This window comes from Globicephala melas, chromosome 7 (genome assembly GCF_963455315.2).
Source record: "Globicephala melas chromosome 7, mGloMel1.2, whole genome shotgun sequence".
NCBI lineage: Eukaryota > Metazoa > Chordata > Mammalia > Artiodactyla > Delphinidae > Globicephala > Globicephala melas.
This window is the reverse complement of record NC_083320.1, coordinates 32,383,595-32,397,821: the sequence shown is the minus strand read 5'-3', so window position 1 is coordinate 32,397,821 and position 14,227 is coordinate 32,383,595. Positions and strand designations below refer to the sequence as shown.

The 14,227-nt window shown below is 37.0% G+C and overlaps 1 protein-coding gene across 3 annotated transcripts in view; it reads left to right on the top strand.

The window, feature by feature from the left end:
- The window catches only part of CYP20A1 (cytochrome P450 family 20 subfamily A member 1), a 78,495-nt gene that overhangs the window by 42,415 nt on the left and 21,853 nt on the right, over positions 1-14,227 (top strand). For all 3 annotated transcript variants that reach the window (XM_030854244.3, XM_070045925.1, XM_060302022.2), the window contains 4 exons: positions 4,188-4,303; positions 5,358-5,412; positions 8,343-8,463; positions 13,142-13,253. In XM_030854244.3, coding sequence (XP_030710104.1) covers positions 4,188-4,303; positions 5,358-5,412; positions 8,343-8,463; positions 13,142-13,253 — 404 coding nt within the window. The remainder of the gene's footprint in view (positions 1-4,187; positions 4,304-5,357; positions 5,413-8,342; positions 8,464-13,141; positions 13,254-14,227) is intronic.

Genomic DNA, 14,227 nt, shown 5'->3' with positions numbered 1-14,227 from the left:
TGAGTGCCGGTCAGCACCGATCCTCTGTGCAGGGATCTCTGAGCTTTGCCCTCCGCACCCCTGTTGCTGGGCTCTCCTCCACGGCTCCGAAGCTTTCCCCCTGAGCCACCCGCAGTCTCCGCCCGCGAAGGGGCTCCTAGTGTGTGGAAACCTTTCCTCCTTCTCTGCTCCCTCCCACTGGTGCAGGTCCCGTCCCTATCTTTTTGTCTCTGTTTATTCTTTTTTCTTTTGCCCAGTTACGTGGGGGGTGTCTTGCCTTTTGGGAGGTGTGAAGTCTTCTGCCAGCGTTCAGTAGGTGTTCTGTAGGAGTTGTTCCACGTGTAGATGTATTTCTGGGGTATATGTGGGGAGGAAGGTGATCTCCGTGTCTTACTCTTCCCGGCCCTTTATGTTTTTTTCCTACATTTCCTATTGTGAAAGTTTTTCTTAAAAGAAAGGAAAAAGCAGTGAATTAGTAAATAAACTCTAGCACTCACTGCAGAATGAGGGTTCTGGAGAGCTGGTATAGCCTACAGGATTAATGGAAAGTGTCAGGGGTACAATCCTGGGAAAGTAATTTAAAAATACAAGTTAAGAGTTGTAAATGAGTGAAATTATCTAAAATAAGAAAATAGTCATGAATTTTTTTTGTAATGCTATTTCTACAAGTAGAAAACCAAAAAAACTAAATATACAACAATATAGGAATTTTTAAGGAAATAATATCAACATGATAAATCTGTAAGAAATGTAGCAACATAAAAATATTCTTGGCCATTATAACATTGAGTAAAGATATTTTCAAAACTATTTAGCATTGGTTACAACTTTATAAAACCTACACAGAAAAATAGCAAGTTTAGTTTAAGATGGCCCCCAACGTGTGCTCCCCCTTTTGTCTTCTCCTTTTTTTTTTTTTTTTGCGGTACGCGGGCCTCTCACTGTTGTGGCCTCTCCCGTTGCGGAGCACAGGCTCTGGACGTGCAGGCTCAGCGGCCATGGCTCATGGGCCCAGCCGCTCTGTGGCATGTGGGATCTTCCCGGACCAGGGCACGAACCCGCGTCCCCTGCATCGGCCGGCGGACTCTCAACCACTGCGCCACCAGGGAAGCCCCCCTTTTTTCTTTTGTATTATATTTTCTGTCAGTAATTTAATGATTGTTATCCTTTAATACGTTTATTCTGAGCTGCTGCAATTTTTGCTTTGGAAGTAAGCAGGGCAAATTAAAATACATAGGCTGTATTGGAATAATGGATTATTTTTCATGGATAATAATATTGCTTCCCAAGATTCTCTTCCTTCATTCTTTCAACAAATATTTATTGAGGCCTGTATGTGCTAGGCACTATTCTATGTATGTATAGGAGACAAAAAATCCGTGTCCCCGGGCTTCCCTGGTGGCGCAGTGGTTGAAAGTCCGCCTGCCGATGCAGGGGACACGGGTTCGTGCCCCGGTCCAGGAAGATCCCACATGCGGTGAAGCAGCTGGGCCCATGAGCCATGGCCGCTGAGCCTGCGCGTCTGGAGCCTGTGCTCTGCAACGGGAGAGGCCACAACAGTGAGAGGCCCGTGTACCGCAAAAAAAAAAAAAAAAAAAATCCCTGTCCTCTTGGGGTTTACCATTCTGGTGATTCTTTCAGTTCCAGCGTAAGTCTAGAAAAGCCAATTTAATGGACACGTTTCCTGCTATCTGCTAGTCTACCATTCTGACTATCTTGATGGATGCATTTGGATTAATTACCCTTAATAAAAAATGTATTTTACAAATATTGGTTTTAATTTATATAAAAGGAAAATTAATAATTTATATTCTTTGATTCTAAATAAAAGTAGATTGTCTAGTATGATACGCTCCTTGAACTGTAACATGGGCATATATCAAATTTGAGCTTTTATTGAAAATGATTATGTTTTGGTATTTATATGAGTGGAAACTCATGGCTGGGTCACTTCTTCTTCTGTTTTAAGTAAGTAATTCTCAACCTGGTCTGTACATTAGAATCACTTTGGGAACTTAGAACAAAACAAAAAATATTGAAGATCAGGCCCCACCCTAAATCAGTTTATTCAGAATATGGGATAGAGGTGCTTTGGTTGTCAGATCTTTTTTTTTTTTTTTTTAATAAAAGCTCTCCAGATTATCCTCATGTACTTGTAGGATAGAGAATGTACAGCAGTAGTTCCCAAACTTTGCTACACATTGAATCTTTTAAACTTTTTTGAAGCTTGACTTTCGCTCCTGAACATTCAGATTTAATTGGTACAAGGTGTGGTTTATATTTTATGATTGGTTTTTTAAAAAAGCTTCCTACGTGATTGTAATGTAAGCAAAGTTTGTGAACCATTGCAGTACAGTGTTAACAATTTCTCATTTTAATCACTAACATGTTACTAGACTCCTTCAATTCTATAAATAATGAAGATCTAGAATATCCTGGTATGTTTTTCGTCCTGGGGAGGTGTCAGTGAACAAAACAAACAAAAATTCCTCTCCTTGTGGCACCACATTCTAGTGGCAAGAGGCAGATGAGAACCTGAATAAGTAAACTGAATAGTGTGTTAAAAGATGAAAGTTGCTATGGAGAAAATTAAATCAGCAAGGGGGATAGGAAGTGCTAGGGGTGGGGAGATTATTAGGAAAGGCCTCACCAAGATTAGGTGACTTGAGCAAACACTTGCAAGAGATAAGGAAACCAGTCCATGCAGATCATGTGTATATCCACGACAAGTAGTTGCAAAATCCTTGAGGTAGGATTCTTCCTGATATATTTGAGGTACATCAGGGAGCTGTATGCCTGGAGTGAAATGAGTCAGAAGAAAAATAGAAGGAAATGAGACCAGAAAGATTGGGGGGATGGAACAGATTTTGTCTGGCTTAGGTGTGACTAGGTTGCTACTATGAGATAGGAAGAAGCCACTGGAAGATTTTGAGCAGAATTATGAATCTGAGTTATATTTTTAAAGGATTACTCTGGCTGCTGTCATAAAGGGGCTCAGAGCAGAAGCAGGGAGACTAATTAGGGGGCTACTGCAATGAACCAGGCAAGAAAAATAATTTGGCTTGGACTAGGTGACGGGTAGCAGAAAATACAAAATTTTTTAAAAAAGAGTAAGAGAGATTAATTCTGTATTTTGAAGGTTAGAGCCACCAATATTGACTGCCAGATTAGATATGGGGTCTAAGAGAGAAGGAGACACCAGAGTTTTAGGCCTGAGTAATTGGAAAATGAAGTTAATAGGAAATAAGATGGGACAGACTGTAGAAAGATCCAGTTTTGAGGCGAAAGAGCACGACTTCAGTTTTGGGTATGTTTATGTTTAGTATGCTTCAGACGTCGAAGTGGAGATGTTGAGTTGATTGTCAGTTATATGAAACTGAAGTTCAGGGGAAAGAGATCCTAAATGGAAATATAAATTTGGAAGTGTTCAGTACATAGATTGTACTTAAAGCTTTGAGAATGGTGATCACCAAGGTAATGAATATAAATAGAAAAAGAGGAGAGGTCCAAGAAAAGAGATCCCTGACCTTGGGCATTCCGTCATTAAGAAATTTGAGAGGTGAGAAGGAATCGACAAAGGATACTGAGAATGAGCTGGCAGTAAAGTGGGAGGAAAGTGTGGAGTCCAGGAGAGTGTGGAATCCTAGGAGCCAAATGAAAAAGTTCTTCCTACAGAGTAAGTGACCAGCATCAGATGCTATGATAGGTCAAGTAAGATGGGGCCTGAGAAATCTGTGGATAATTTTCTTGATAGTTGGATTAATCTTCCAAATGTCAGAAGTTTACTTTTCTGATTATTTCACATCTGTTTCAGTCTCTAAATGAGTGCTGATTTGGGAGAACAATGGAGTTAAGAGGACAGAATTTAGAAGGAAGGTGAATAATACCAGGGGAGGGATATATGTGTAAAAGGCCTTTAAGGGGCTAGCATTGTTCTATTTCTCGACCTGGGTGTTTGATTTACAGTTGTTTGTTAAATTGTGCGTGTATGTTTTATTCACTTTTTGGTGTATGTGTTAAATTTAGCAAAAAGAAGAAAAGTAAGTGGATGAGTTTAAACATAAATTAGCTTTTAAAGCATTATTGGTTACTACTTTTAACTTTGAAAGTTTTATTCTTCACATAGGAACATTGTAGAGATACAGAAAAATGTTCAATCCTCACAAATGCTTATATTCTAAAATCTTTTCTTGTTTTTCTTCTCTAAGCCCTTATGCAACTGGAATCTATTTTAAAGAAAATCATAAAAGAACGAAAAGGAAGGAACTTCAGTGAACATATTTTCATTGACTCCTTAGTACAGGGGGACCTTAATGACCAACAGGTGATGTAATTGTTAAATGTTTATCAAACAAAAGATAATCAGACATGTATAGAGTGTGCTTTTTATCCACTTTAATTAACCCAGACTCCCTCCTAGAATTCAATGGCTTTTTTCTTTTTTTTTTTTTTTTGTGGTACGCGGGCCTCTCACTGTTGTGGCCTCTCCTGTTGCGGAGCACAGGCTCCGGACGCGCAGGCTCAGCAGCCTTGGCTCACGGGCCCAGCCGCTCCGCAGCATGTGGGATCCTCCTGGACCGGGGCACGAACCCGTGTCCCCTGCATCGGCAGGCGGACTCTCAACCACTGCGCCACCAGGGAAGCCCCGTTTTTCTTTTTTATTGTACATCATCCAGAAATAGTATTTAGTATTTAGTCTCCTGTTATTTAGTTCTTTGAAGCAACTATATAGTATTTAATATTTGAGTAAGCAAATATCGAACCAAAGTTCTCTGACTGTAAAAGAGGAGGACTTGGATAAGCCTGTACTGACTAAGGCTGCTCTGCCTACATTACCAGGTGTGGCAGCTTGGCTTGTTCCCAGTGTGTCTGTCACCCCAGCATACCACTGGGATATTGTGTGTTTGTGGTGTTGTCAGGCAAAGGACAGGAGTGGAGCTGTTACTGCCACACCTACCTGTTCAGTGTAGGAATCTTCTGCCCTACTCTATGCCTGCAAGTGCTCATAGACAAAAGCGGTTTTCTGGGTGTGTGTGGGTGCAGAAATTATATCAGGATCCAGGACAGTGGCAGGCTCTTCACTGTTCCTGAGTCTTCGTTCTGCTCTAGGCCAAGCTAGAACGATGGCACTGAACCAGTTTGTTTGATGTATCATGAGCCAGTAATATTACTGGGTAAGTGTTCACTGTATCAAAAATGCAGTGCAGTGTTTCGGTTGGTTTTTTTATTATATAGATTTTTTTTAAGTGAAAACCTCATAAAGAAATAACATGTTTTCCCTTTCCTTAACTCCCATTTTGTATTCTAGGTGATTTTACTAGGGCCTAATATAGGCCACCTTACATTTCACACTTTCTAAACTTAGTTTTGTTTCCTAGATCCTAGAAGACAGTATGATATTTTCTCTGGCTAGTTGCATAATAACTGCAAAATGTAAGTATAAATTGATTTCTGTTTGAGATAGGTTATAAAATATACAAGGATAAAGCTATTCTAAAATAAAGGAAACACTGTTTGCAAGACCTCTTTATAATTTCCCTTCGTTCTTCTTTTTTTATTCTTGCTTGAAAGGCTTGATTCACACAGGCACCTTTTTTTTTTTTTTTAAACCCCAGATGCTCTGTGCCACCTCTGAACATTGCCATAAATTTCTTGACACAGTTTATGGATTGTGAATTCTAGTTAGTGCCTTTAAAATGAACTGCTATTGACACCTTTCCAGCCAGAGCTGTGAGCTTTTCAATTTCCTGCTGTGGCTTTTCACTTTGTCTTCAATCTAGTCTGCTATTATTAAGACCTACCAGCAGAGGATATAGGCCACAGAAATCATGATTTAAAAAGAACTCTTCTCTTGGTGGAATTGAAGGTGATTATTATTTAAAATTCTAAAATGGGTGATATATTTCTAGTTTCCTTTCTGGTTTTTAGTTTATCAGACTACCATTTGTTTATACAGTATTTGTAAAAATTTGTATATCCATAAAAATATACTGACATAAAATGCTAAAGGAGATATTAAAACATCAGTTTAAAATCTAAAGAATTTATGTTAACTTGAAGGATTTCACTCACAACTCTTTCAGTTTAAGAAAATTTTAAAAAGGATGAGTATAAATGTAAACTTCTTGTATTTCTTCTTTGTAAAATTTTTGATATCTAGACATGTCCAGATATTATAGATTAAATGGAATTTAGGTAAGCATGTGTCAGATATAATGTATCAAACCTTTTAAATACTTGTTTAAAAATTTATTACATTAAAATATATCTTTGCTGAAGACCTTCAAAAAATCTGAATCATTTATACTCTGGATACCATAAAAAGTGACCATTTCCAAGGTTGATTTAATATTTTAATCTTTTTTGCAGTTTTTAGGGGGAATTTTCAGAGTATTGCTATTTCTTTGCATGTGGGTTGGTTATTTTTTAAGGCACCTCTGAAATTTTGAGAGTCAAGATCGGCAGGAAACCTTAATTAAAGTCCCTCCTCTGCGACTTAGCAAGTCTTAGCCTAGAGCAAGATACTGAACTCTGCATTTCTTTCCTTTTCTAAAATAAGGGTGACCTCCAAGGTATCTTTCAACTATAAAATGGTGTCTTGATTCAATAGTATAATTAAAGAACATTAAGTGGCTTAAAATCCCATTTTAAAGCTATCCCCTCTGTCATACTCTTTAATAGAGTTGTACAAAAGAACCAATGTTTGAGGTTATTAAGTGTATACAGTTAAATTAATTTTAAGTGATAATCTAGTCAATCAGTGTATATGAGTGCCTACTGTATGCAAATACTTGTGCTAAATCTTTCAATATTATATATTACTACATATTGTTGTAAAATTGCATACATGTACATATTGTACACTGTCCACATAAGTTTTCATATCACTTGTGAAATAGAAATTCTGCAGTTCACTCAAAAGCCATAATAAAGAAACATATGTAGGAAAAAGTTAAAGTCCGCTACTCCTATGTGTTTTATGAACTCTGGGTGTGAGTAATATCAAAATAATTGAGCATGAGGTAGCTGTTGATTTTATTGATAATATTTAGTGCAGAAAGTGAATTACGTATTTTCCAGGCATTGGAATTGGATGATAAGTGACTTAGGCGAACATTTAAAAAAATTAACTTTGAGATAAATTTAAGCCAGCCCTTTAGCTCAGGAAAGAGATAATTAATAAGCAGAAGTAGAAATTATTAAATGCATTTTAAGAAGTACTTGACATAGAAAATGTAGAGCTGTACATAGAGTCATATCAAGCATAGTCTAGGGAAAGAGATATTATGTGTCTGGATGGTTCCATTTGAACAATTGTAATCCCAGTGGATTCCTAAAGGGAATATAACTACTGTTTCCTCTGTTTTATGTTCATCATGTAATTAATTTTCTTACCTTTTGATTTCCCCAGTGATTATAATCCATAGCCATTTTAAGCAAAAGTAAGCCATAAGCTAGTGATCTTCCAGTGTTGATGTTCATCAAAGTAATTGTGGTATTTGTTAGAAATATAGAACCCTGGACCACACCCTAAACCTACGGAGTCAGGATCTGTGGATGGTGGGGTTGTGCCATCAGCAACCTCCCAGAAGAGTTTTGAGAACCACTGTCCTAAGCAATAATCGGTCTCAGTTCTTGAACCAGTGTATCTACCTTTACAAGTAAAAATTTAGAGTAATGATTTGTAGGTAAATCTCCTGCTACTTTGATTTGTATGAATCATTTAATTAAAGCTCCTGAGGAAATTGATAAATCAGTTTTTTTTTTTTTTTTTTTTTGCGGTACACGGGCCTCTCACTGTTGTGGCCTCTCCCGTTGCGGAGCACAGGCTCCGGACGCGCAGGCCCATCGGCCATGGCTCACGGTCCCAGCCGCTCCGCGGCATGTGGGATCTTCCCGAACCGGGGCACGAACCCGTGTCCCCTGCGTCTGCAGGCGGACTCCTAACCACTGCGCCACCAGGGAAGCCCAGATAAATCAATTTTTTGATTTTACAAGGTCGATTGAACCAAACAGTTCATCACAGTTACCAACATTTAACACTTCCCCAGATGTGAAGTTTATTTATTATCATTACTATTTTATCTAAGGTAAAATGTATTAAGTGCCTTTGATTACTTGCCAGTTTTAAGAAAGAAATCTAGATTTCACTATCTCTTTTTGGGAATATTCTGTAAATATTCATGTTCTGTTCAATGAAGTACAAATCTTGTGAACAGTCTTGTTTTATCTTTTGGTAGCATTTATGTATCTTTTGTATCAGAAAAAAGGAAAATACCAAAAAATTATAAATTTGTTTCTTATTCTGCACCCAAACTATGAATTAGCTGCTTTCATTGTTATTAATATAAATTTTCGCTTAGTGTGTACCTGGGCAGTCTGTTTTTTAACCACCTATGAAGAAGTTCAGAAAAAACTATATGAAGAGATAGACCAAGTTTTTGGGAAGGGACCTGTAACTCCAGAGAACATTGAGGAGCTCAGGTAAGAACACAATAAGAGGAAAGAGGAGATCATTAAAGGGTAAATTTGAGTTGGTTTATCTAATTTAAAGCTAATGCTAATATCTAGGAAAGCTATATATTTTTACAGGACTTAAAGTATTTACATACAGATTTTAATGGATAACTTAACTTGCTTTTTAAAATCTTAAGGTACTTTTGGGAAACCTTTACATGAGCCTGTATAAAATAGTATCAGTGGGCTTCCCTGGTGGCACAGTGGTTGAGAGTCCTCCTGCCAATGCAGGGGACACGGGTTCGTGCCCCGGTCCAGGAGGATCCCACATGCCCTGGAGCGGCTGGGCCCGTGAGCCATGGCCGCTGAGCCTGTGCGTCCGGAGCCTGTGCTCCGCAGCGGGAGAGGCCACAATAGTGAGAGGCCCACATACCGCAAAAAAAAAAAAAAAAAAAAAAAAAATAGTATCAGTGATATCTAATAAGTGGAACATCCACACCTTGTTGGTACAAATGCAGGATGGTACAGTTCTGTTAGAAAACAATGTGGCAGGATCTTATGAAGTTAAACATACCATATGACTCAGCAGTTCTCCTAGGCATTTACCCGAGAGAAATGAAAACATATGTCAGACAGAGACCTGTATGCAAACATTTATAGTAATACTATTTATGATAGCAAAAACTGGAAGTAGTCCAAATGTTCATCAACTGGTAAATAGATAAATTGTGTTATATATATACAAGGAAATGTTACCAAGTAACGAAAAGTAACACAATATCGATACACACAACAACACGGATAAATCTCTTTATGCTAAGTAAAAAAAAAAAATCAAACACAAAAACTGCCTACAATACGTTTTATTTAGGTGAAATTCTAGAAAAAGCAAAACTATTGTGATAGAAAGTAGATCAGTGGTTATCTGGGGCCAGAAATGGGGAGGGGATCAATTACAAAGGATCATGAGGAAAGTTTTTTAGGGTGAGGGAAATGCTCTGTATCTTTCTTGTGGTTATGTTCACACAATTATATACTATTACTAAAATTCATCAAACTGTACAGGTAAAATAGATACTTTTTTTTTTTTTGCGGTACGCGGGCTTCTCACTGTGTGGCCTCTCCCGTTGCGGAGCACAGGCTCCGGGCGCGCAGGCTCAGCGGCCATGGCTCACGGGCCCAGCCGCTCCGCGGCATGTGGGATCTTCCCGGACCGGGACACAAACCCGTGTCCCCTGCATCGGCAAGCGGACTCTCAACCACTGCGCCACGAGGGTAGCCCCTAGATACTTTTTTTTATATGTAAGTGATACCTTAATTAAAAAGATTTTTAAAAATAACAGCTGTGACTTCTTAGGGGGTTGGAAGTCTGAGACTGGGTAGCAAGCACCCTTACCTTGGATCATCTTTCAACTATAGAAAAGAAGATAGGGATACAGCCATTGGAAAGAACTCGAAGCTATGGGTTTCACAGGGAGACTTTTGTTACCAATTCTTTAAAATGTATGAAGCTTTATTACAATTTTAAAAGTAATACATACTTGTTTTTTTAATTTATTTTTAAAATTTTTTAACATTTATTGGAGTATAATTGCTTTACAATGGTGTGTTAGTTTCTGCTTTATAACAGAGTGAATCAGCTATACATATATCCCCATATCTCTTCCCTCTTACATCTCCCTCCCTCCCACATACTTGTTTTTTGAAGTTTTTATAATACAGAAGTGTATGAAGTGGAAGGTGAATGTCCTTTGTAAAAGAGATAATAATTGTTAACTATCTGTATTGTTTTTCCAGACTTTTTCTATGCATATATACATATGTATTTAACACAAAAAAATTAAAACCATTTAAAAGTACAAAACATGTAACTCTTCTGTAAATTCCATTTTTTCTCTAAATGTGCTGTGGACAGCGTTCCTGTACGTAGTAACTCCACATCCAATCAGTGACTAAGTTCTGTTGATTTTGCTTTCCAAATAACATTTAGTTGGAAGTTTAGTTTTAGTTCTTTCCATTGCCCCCACTGCCTAGAGCACCATCAACTTGTCTGGGATATTTCAACAGCCTTGGATTTGCTTCCCTCCTATGCATTCTCCAGATTGCTGTTGGAGCCTGTGACTGTACACTGTAATCGCTTCAACTACTTTAAAAATACACATAACCTGTGACCAATCCCAAACCAACAATCTCTTGGCATCAGAAATTTTCAGAAGCTTCTCAGGTGATTCTAATGTGTAGCCAAAGTTGAGAATCACTGTGCTAGTCATCTTTCTATATCTGGGGAGTCATATATGATCAGACTCCCCGACTTAACATCCTTCAGTGACTTCTGGTTGCCCTTAAGATAAAATTTAAACTCACCAGCTTAGCTTATAAGGCATTTCAGGAGCTAGGCCTTGCATTCCTCTCCCACCTTATCTCATTACTTGTGTCTCTTCATACCCTTGGATTCAGCTGTATTGAAATTCTTTTTTTTCTTCAAATGTAAAGTACTCTTTTTTATCTTCTGGCTTTTGTCGAGATTCTCTCTTCCTCCCTCCTCTAGCTAACTCCAGTTTTTTCTGCAGGTCTCAGCCTAAGTGTTTATTTCTCTGCAAAGTCCTTTCTCTAGTTAGGTGCCCTTGCCATGTGTCCCCTAACACCCTGAACTTCCTTTATCATAACAGTTACTGTGCCCTTTTTTTTTTTACTTCTTTTACTTTATGGCCACAGAGGAAGTAGAGGTTAAAGAGAGGCTGGAGAGAACTATTATAAAATTCCAATTAATATCATCAGATAATTTGTGAGCTGTTGTATTCACTGAAACCAGAACAGAACAATCAGAGAAATTTCTGGAATGGAGCAACTCCACTAGTAATTTCAAAGCCTTCCTGACTATAGCACCCTAAATAAGAAGCCGTGTTTCTAGGAATACACTCAACTGGTTGTGCAGAAGAGCCATGTTAAACTAAACTGAGGAGATCTGACATTGATTTCTTTGCCATCCATCATTTTTAATCAACTTTATTGAAGTATAATTTACATATGATAAACTACATTTATTTTATACTCTGCCTTTTTTTCTTTGTATTTACGTTTTTAATATACTGTGGCTTTTTAATTGTTCATTCTTGATGTCCCTTCCTCCGTCTCTTCCCCTGCCAAGTAGACTTTGAAATTCTTTGAGGGTATCTGTCTTGTTCACTGTTGTAGCTCAATATCTAATGCAGTGCTTCTAATGTAGTAGGTACCCAAAAAATATTTGTTCAAAGAGGAAAGGATGTTTCCTCTTGTTTTTGTTGCTTTTAGAAATTACAAAAATCAGCATTCCTATGCTTACATCTTTGCTGATATTTCTGATTGTTTCTATTAATAAGGTTCAACTGGCATTTACTATGGATCCAACTCGTTATTTTTAATGGATGCATAGTATTGCATTGTATGAGATTATTATTTAAGAGTATATGCAATAGTGTAGTATTTACGATTAGGGGCTATGGAGTAACAGACTTGGGTTTGAATCCTACCAATACCACTTACCTGCAGTACACTTTTAAACAATTGCCTCATTTTTAAAATCTGTAAAATTAAAAACTAATAGCATCCATGAGCTTCTTATAAGGATTAAATGAGATACTGCATAGAAAGTAACAGAACTGGCTCATAGCAAGATTTCAATACATTTTAACTTTTATTCTCATTGGGAGGCACACTTCATATTTTCATATATATTGCCAAGTTATCCTTCAGAAAGGTTGTACCAATTTATACTTCCACCAACTGAATATGAATGTCCTTTTCCTTATTTTTTGTTAGTGTTTGTCTGTGACAGTACTCTTGTTCATCTTTGCTAATCTGGCAGGTAAAAAAATTCGCTTTGATTGGCAATCTTTCCATTGTTAATGAGGTTGAGTATCATTTCTTAGGTTTCCAGGCCATTTGCATTTTTTCTTTGTTTTTGTGGTTTGCTTTTTATATTTTCTGTCCATATTTCTATTGGGGTATTTGATCATTTTAATTATGAATTTTTAAAGAGCTTTGATGCATTAAGGATATATTTACTGTAAATATTTTTCCTTCTTAGCTTTTAATTTTACTTATGATGATTGCAAGTATGAAAAAAAAACTTCCATAGTCATATCATTCAATATTTGTGTTTTTCTTTATGGTATCCTTCATTGTTTCAGTATTTTTATAATTTTTAAGTAGAAAAGTCTTTTATTAAAATTTTTATTAAATCCTTTATTAAAAATAAAAGACACTGGGGGCTTCCCTGGTGGCGCAGTGGTTGAGAGTCCGCCTGCTGATGCAGGGGACATGGGTTTGTGCCCCGGTCCGGGAAGATCCCACATGCTGTGGAGCAGCTAGGCCCGTGAGCCATGGCCGCTGAGCCTGCGCTCTGCAACGGGAGAGACCACAACAGTAAGAGGCCCGCGTACCGCAAAGAAAAAAAAAAAGGTGTTTCTACTCAAAAATTTTAAAAATATTGTTTCGAGTTTTCTTCTGGTACTTTTAAAGTTGTTTTTATTTGTTTAAATCCTTACTCAACCTGGACTTTATATACGTCTAATATATAATGTATTTTAAGCAAATAAGAATTATGATATGACTATTTCAAATTACGAAGGTTATGAAAATTGTTGAATGACACTTTAAAATGTATATACATTTCAAACTGCCTCTCCCAAAATAAAGATCTTCAAAAACAAATTTTTTTAAACAGGTATTGTCGGCAAGTACTTTGTGAAACTGTTCGGACTGCCAGACTGACGCCAGTTTCTGCCCGGCTTCAAGATATTGAAGGAAAAATTGACAAATTTATCATTCCTAGGGAGGTAGGAAACATTTGGTATACTTAACCCATTCAGTTATTCTTTTCAACTCTGTTAGTGTGTGTTTTTAAATTTTATTGTTTAAAGTGTCCAATAAATGTTGCCTATTATTAAATCAAAGACACGTGTTTTAAATGACAAAATAATATGTGCTTGTTTTAAAGTTCAAACAATATAAAAGAAAGGCTCATTTCTCCACACGTACTACTGTGAATAGTTGAGTGTTTATTTTGTAGGTCTTTTTCTGTATATATGTATTACTCTGTGTGTGTATATACATGTATACGTATGTATTTTTAAAACCAAATTCATATGTGAAAGAGTACTCTGTGTATTCTTTAATTTTCTTTTATTGAGTGTACCATGGCAATCGATACAACTGGCACTTACTGTGGATCCAACTCGTTATTTTGAATGGACGCATAGTATTGCATTGTATGAATGTACCGTAATTTATTTAAGCAGTCCCCATTGATGGAAATTTAGATTGACGTTAATTTTTTTCATTTTTACAAATTGTATACTTGTACTGGTATTGCGAGAGCCTTAGAAAAGGAGTTTGGGGGCCAAACAGCACATGTGTGTAAAATTTAAATTGCCCTCTACAAGGCAGTTTATACTTTGAGCAACAGTGCATGAGAATGTTTTTCCTTTCCATATTCTTACCACATCTGGATTTATGAATCTTATATGAAAAATTGTCTCTTAATTTGCTTTCCCCTGATCATTGGAGAGATTGAACAGCTTTCCATATATATATTAACAGTTTGTATTTCCTTTAACTTCTTTCTAGTGAGTTTATATGTCTTTTTGTATATTATACATATTAATTCTGTCACTTATATGGCAATTTTTTTTTCCTGTCTGTTATTTATCTTCTACTTGTTTTATGGTGTGTTTTTTGTTTTATTTTTACTGGATACGGGTTTTAAATTTTCATGTAGTGAAGTTTGTTATTCCTTTATGGCTTTGATATT